At 47.7% G+C, this 6,295-nt stretch overlaps 1 protein-coding gene across 1 annotated transcript in view; it reads left to right on the top strand.

The window, feature by feature from the left end:
• Positions 1 to 3,516: 3,516 nt before the first annotated feature.
• Rhbdd2 (rhomboid domain containing 2) overlaps positions 3,517 to 6,295 on the top strand; it is an 11,980-nt gene continuing 9,201 nt past the window's right edge. Inside the window, exon 1 of the mRNA XM_005344611.2 lies at positions 3,517 to 3,748. Coding sequence (XP_005344668.1) covers positions 3,571 to 3,748 — 178 coding nt within the window. The 5' untranslated portion in view covers positions 3,517 to 3,570. The remainder of the gene's footprint in view (positions 3,749 to 6,295) is intronic.

The raw sequence follows: 6,295 nt of genomic DNA, 5'->3' as shown, positions 1-6,295 counted from the left end.
TTCTTCCTCTTCTTATTTTTAGCCACTTTGTACTTGTTTGCGAACTCATGTAGATGTCCAGGGACAGTCTGTGGGAGTTGGTTCTCTTCCATCAGAAGGGGCTCAGGGATCGAACTCTAGCTGTCAAGCTTGCCAGCAAGCCCCTAACCCACTGAGACATCTCACTATTCTTCCATCTTTGTTAGATTTTTTATTTTACTTAATCATGTACATGTGAATATGCGTGCATGTCAGTGTGTGTGTGTGTGTGTGTACGTACTTGAGTGCAGGGGCCTGTGAAGGCCAGAAACTGAAAATTACAGGCAGTTGTGAGCCACCCTATGTAAGTGCTGGAACAGAACGCAGGTCCTCTGCAGAAATAGTACCCACTCTTAATATCTATGACCCTGATGGTCACAATGTATCTTTTTTTTTTTTTTTTTTTTTTGGTTTTTCGAGACAGGGTTTCTCTGTGGCTTTGGAGCCTGTCCTGGAACTAGCTCTGTAGACCAGGCTGGTCTCGAACTCACAGAGATCCACCTGCCTCTGCCTCCCGAGTGCTGGGATTAAAGGCGTGCGCCACCATCGCCCGGCCACAATGTATCTTTTTAAAAATAGTTTTGATTTATGACCTTTTTTGTTGTTCCATAGCTCTTAAAATTTGATGAAACCATTTCTATATTTGGTTCCAGAATAGACTCTTTGAAACGAGAGCTGTGGTTTGTGTTGAAAGACCATGCCTGTCCTCCGCCCGCTTTTGGTTTTCCATGTTGTTATGCTCGTTTATTTACTTGTGTCTATGTGTGTGGGCGCTGGCGTGGAGGTCAGAGAACAACCTGCAGAAGTCAGCTCTCTGGTTTCTCCCTCTACCCCCTGGGGCCAGGGGTCAGACTCAGTTCCCCAGGCTTGGCACCACCGTCCTGGAGTTCTATCTTTTTTTTTTTTTTAAGACCAATCTCTCATTATTCCTATCGTGGATCTGTAATCATTGCTGCCCCCTCGTGGTAGATGTTATGTAAGCAATGCTATTGTTTCTTTGGGGGCTGGATTCATTGGGCTTATCAAATAAACGGTTTCTTGATTACATCTGCTTATTTTTCAGGAGTCTTTTTTGTTTGGTTTTCAAGACAGGGTTTTTCTGTGTAGTCTTGGCTGTCCTGGAACTCTCTCTATAAACCAGGTTGGCGTCGAACTCACATAGATCTGCCTGCCTGTGTCTCCTGAGTGCTGGGATTTAGGAGTCTATTAACGCGTATACAGAATCAGGGAAGAAGGGCTGGGGCTGTAGCTCAGTGGTAGAGCACTTATCACTCATGCATGAGGCTGTAAGCTCATTGCCCAGAACTGCCTCCCCCCCCACACACACACAAAAAAAAAAAACCCCAAAAAAACTTACTGGAAAGAAATATCTGAAGTTGCCCCCTGGAACCCAGCAAACTTGGGATTCAATTCCCAGCTCTCTCTCTTCCCAGCAGTGACTTCACTGGGAAGTGACCTCACCTATTAAAGCACGCATAGCTCAGAAACGATACTCCAGTTGTCCACCTCTACCGGAAGCACTGTTCTAACTGTAGAAGGCTAAAGCAGATCTCAGTAAGGCATCATGGAATATGCCTAACTCTTGAGTCCCTTCCCCACATCCTTATCCATCGACAGTCGAGCTCCAGAAGGTGCCTGCACTGTCTTCTGGGCCAATTCAGGTGGCAGAACTCAAATTTTAATCCTCTCTTTACTACTCCATCGTGTCATGCAGGGACCTTCCAAGACTCAGTTTCCCCTTTGGCATAACAGAGTCAAACACAAGTGGTGTGTGTGAGAGAGAACAGGGCTCTAGGAACCAGCAGACGTCGTCACAGTCATTACAGTTGACTGGACTGAGAATGCAGTTCAGTTCAGTTAGATCGAGTCCCTAGGTTCAGGCCCCAGTGCTGCATAAATTGAGGGAGGTGACGTGTGCCTAAAATCCTGGCACACTGGAGGTAGAGGACCAGGTGGAGATCAGACTCACTTTGGTTACAGAGTGAGTCCAGGTCAGCCTGGGCTACATAATTTGGTCTTTAAAGCAGAAGGGGGGAGGCTCTCAAGGCCCCACCCCCTCTCTGAGGAGCTACTTGTAGGGTAAAAGAGCCAGTCAAAGAAACCTACCCAGACTGAAACCAGAGCCAGTGAAAGAAGCCCACCCTGACCCTAAAACCAGAACCAAAGAAACACGCCTTGACCCTGAAATCAGAGCCAAAAGGCTAAAAGGGGCCAATGAAAGAAAAATAATCTGCCCCTGACCATGAAACCAACCTGAGCATGAAACCAACCAATCCCTGAGCACGAAATCTAGCCAATCTGAGCTTTTCCAAGCTCAAGAGAATTGAAATCTGACCATTTCCCACCCTGAAAAATCTCCACCCTGGGAAAACGCTACCCCTAAGAAGCTCTATATAAGCCCTGTGCCCGTTCAGTTGCTGCTGCCTTTTCCACCATGGCAAAGGTGGAATTCTTTAGATTCTTCCTTCCTAATGAATCTTTTGAATGAGGTTTGGATGAGAAGTAGAGAAGTAACTTTTCACAGGCGCTGGAGCAGAGCAGAGCTGAGCAGGACTGCAACGACTTTGCTTGAGGAAACTCTCCCCTGCAGGGCCAGAGCTGTTATGTTGGGGAAACCTTTCCCAGGAGCGGGGCTGTAAGCTGCTGCGTTTACAATGACTTTGTGGTACTCCTGGCCGCCAGATCCCTTTCCATCTGAGCTGCAATGCTTACACTACTGGCAGCCAATGATTGCTGGAAGAGGAAGAGAAAACATTTTCTCCAGTGGTATAGCTACTGATAAAGAGCCCTTGCTCCGTAATAGCCTTAGCCCTGATCCTGAACGCGATTTTAATGAAACTCACGGGATCACAAAAGAAAAAAAAGAAAAGAAGAAAGACAAAGAAATAAAGAAAAAAGGAAGAAAGGAAAGAAGGAAGGAAGGGAGGGAGGGAGGGAGGGAGGGAGGGAAACTGAGATGGGAAGACCAGAGTCTACACGACGACACGAGTCTTCAAGATGCCCAACAGTAAAGGTACGTGTGTATACACCTACACATACTCTCTCACAAATTAATAGCAAATAACGTCTAAAAAATAAAAAGGAGTAACAAGAGGGCTCGGATGGTAAAGGTGCTTGCTGTTAAACCTAATAACCCAAATTCAAAGCCCAGGACCCACAGGTCGGAGAAAACTCCCTTAAGTTGTCGTCCGTCCTCCACACGTGTGGCACACACGTGCCCCTCGCCCATAATCAAGCAAATAAACAGAAGTAATTAACTTTAGAAAAATTAATAAGTAAAAAGAGAGAGAGTAGAAGGAAACTGAAGCCTGGGCAAGAATACTCCTGAGGAGGTAGTCTGGTTAGCCGCAGAGGGCGCGCTGAAACTACAACTCCCGGCCTCCTTTGGGCCGGTAATGGCGGATGGCCCCACAAGATTGGTCCTTTCTCCATGGGGCGGGGTTTGACGAGGGCCAGCTTTTCACTGTTGCCAGGGGAGACCGCCGCAGGGAGGCGGAAATTGCCGAGGCGGGCTGTGAGTGCCGAGGCGGCACGCGGGAAGGTCTGGCGGCCATGGCGGCCCCGGGACCCGCGAGTCGCTTCTGGTGCTCGTATCCCGAGGTCCCCTCCGCCACATTCTTCACCGCCCTGCTCTCGCTGCTGGTGTCGGGGCCCCGCTTGTTCCTGCTGCAGCCGCCTCAGGCACCGTCGGGGCTGTCGCTGCGCTCCGAGGCCCTGCGCAACTGGCAAGGTGAGCAGCGACTGGGCAGGGATGACGCGCTTTCTCAGCCCGGGGACTTCATCTATTCCCCCCCCACTGCCAGGCAGCCCCCAGCCTCCGTGCCCATCACTGTTCAACCCACTTGGGACTTCAGCATGTCTTGTCCAAAGCCTCATCATCATTTTCGCCAATTCCTTCCCTACCCAAAATTGCCCCTGCATATCACCCCAGATTCATTCATTCTTTGATCTCGAGGATGAATACCTTCCTTCGCTCCTCCAGTTTTATAAATACAGACCCCCATCTGCTGAAGGCCTGAGCCCCTCAGGAACAAAACAAACGTCTCTCACCTTCATCGTGACAGTTGAACTTCGTCTCTTGTCACCCCTATGAATGGTTTTTCCTCCTGAGTCTAGAATTTTCTGCTGCGTATTTACCTTAATCCTGACTCCTAATTCCAGCTCACCGGAAGGAGGAAAGAGGCCGTCTTCCGCCCCTGGTAAAGTGCTTGTTTGCTCAGGGGAGAGAAATTTCTCAGACCAATTAAGTCTGTAATCATCCTTTTCTAGAAGACAGGATTCCTAGTCTTTGTTTCTCCTGGAAAATCCCAGTTGCTCCCAATGTAACAGAGGCCTGTGCATGTAATCCATGTAATCATGACAGGACATATTAAATTGCCTGTTTACCAGAAATTGAGGCTGGATACAGAGAATCCCAGAGCTAATGCATCATAATATTGAGAAAGGAACCCAGCCTTTTGCTTTTAGTATGTTGTTTTAGAACCAAGGTTTGGGTATATAATTCACATGTCCTTATGTAGATATAAACATGTGTGAGTCATTTAATTTGGGATCTGTGGGGTAATGGCGCACGCCTTTAGTCCCAGCACTCGGGAGGCAGAGGCAGGCAAATCTGTGAGAGCAAGGCCAACCAGGACTACACAGAGAAACTCTGTCTTGAAAAACAAGACTTCAATATGGGAAGTATCCAGCAAATAAGGCTTCAGGAGATAGTCTGGCTAGGTATTATGCTTAAAGCTGAAACTTCCGTTTGTGCTGGATGCGTGAAGCATGCTCAGTGAGCTGAAAGTCAGTCTAAATAAGGCACATACCCTCTTTCTTTTCCTTTTCCTTTGAAACAGAGTCTTGCTATTTCTTTAGACCAGAATAATCAAAATTCACCATGTAACCCAGTCTGCCCTCAAGGCCATAATCCTCCTGCCTCAGCTTTCTGAGTACCAGGACAAAGACATCCTATGCTTACTTAACCCTATTTGTGTGGGTGTGGGGTTCATGAACAGATGGAGATATGGGACCTTCGAAGGACTCGGGTTTGACCTGTCCCACAGTGAGGAAATTCAAGCTGTGGGGATATGGACGTTGGACTCAACTGAGCCCAGGCAGCCTGGTTATGATAAAGCTAAGATTCCCTCCAAGTCTTACACTTCTAAGAATGACGCTGTTGTTTGATCCATCTCTCTCATGTTAAGGTTTCACCCCAAGAGATAGGTCAGTACATTAGAGAGCCAGGCGTGTGGTGCACGCCTTTAACCCCAGCCCTGGGCAGGCAGAGGCAGGTAGGTGGATCTCTGTGAGTTTGAGGCCAGCCAGGGTTACATAGTGAGTCCCTCTCTCACAAAGTACATTAGAGCTCTATAAGGTAGTTCCGCAGGTAAGGGCACTTGCCACCAATCGTGAGAACTGCAGTTTGGTCCCTGGTGGAACTGACTCCTACAGGTTTTCCTCTGAACTCCACAGGGGGGCCGTGGCATTCCTGTGCACTCCCATATACCCACAAATAAATAAAAGATTAAGTTTTAAAAAATTATGTATGTTAGCGATGACTTATGTTTAGAAAATAATAAAAGGAATAAACCAAATAGGATGGCAGGCACTTGTAGTCCCAGCACTCAGAGGCTGAGACAGAAAGATGGCGAGTTGCTGGCTAGCAAAAAAAAAAAAAAAAAAAAAAAAAAAGGCCAAGTGTGGTGACTTACACCTATAATCCCAGCCCTCAGGAAACAGGAGCCAGCCTGGTCTACATAGCAAGGTATAGGCCAGCCAGAGCTGCATAGTGAGACCTTGTCTCACAACAGAGAAAGAAAAAAGGACGTTGCATCTGACAGCATATAAATCTTGGCTGAGCAGCGCTCTTAGCGAAGACTTCCAATTTCTGTATATTATTAACGACACCGTTATAGTCCTTCTACACCACAAAATAATTCATGATTCCTTTTTTCTTCACCTGAACAGCCTCTGTGGAAGGAGAGGCCAGAATCACAGATGAGGAGACACACTGTTAAGTGACACCCACTCAGTTATCTCTGAAGCTGTTCCAATTAATTCACCCTCAGACTGCCCAGTGAGGTAGGTCAGTAGTAAAGTCGAAAATCGGAGGACTGGAGAGATGGCTGAGCAGTTCAGAGAGCTTGCTTCAGCCCGGCGATGGTGGCACACGCCTTTAATCCCAGCAGTGGGGAGGCAGAGGCAGGCGGATCTCTGTGTGTTCAGGGCCAGCCTGGTCTACAAAGCTAGTTCCAGGACAGGCTCCAAAGCTACAGAGAAACCCTGTCTTGAA

The sequence above is a fragment of the Microtus ochrogaster genome, chromosome 2 (assembly GCF_000317375.1).
Source record: "Microtus ochrogaster isolate Prairie Vole_2 chromosome 2, MicOch1.0, whole genome shotgun sequence".
Lineage (NCBI taxonomy): Eukaryota > Metazoa > Chordata > Mammalia > Rodentia > Cricetidae > Microtus > Microtus ochrogaster.
Note: the sequence above shows the minus strand (reverse complement) of the source record. Positions and strands in the feature narration are given on the sequence as shown.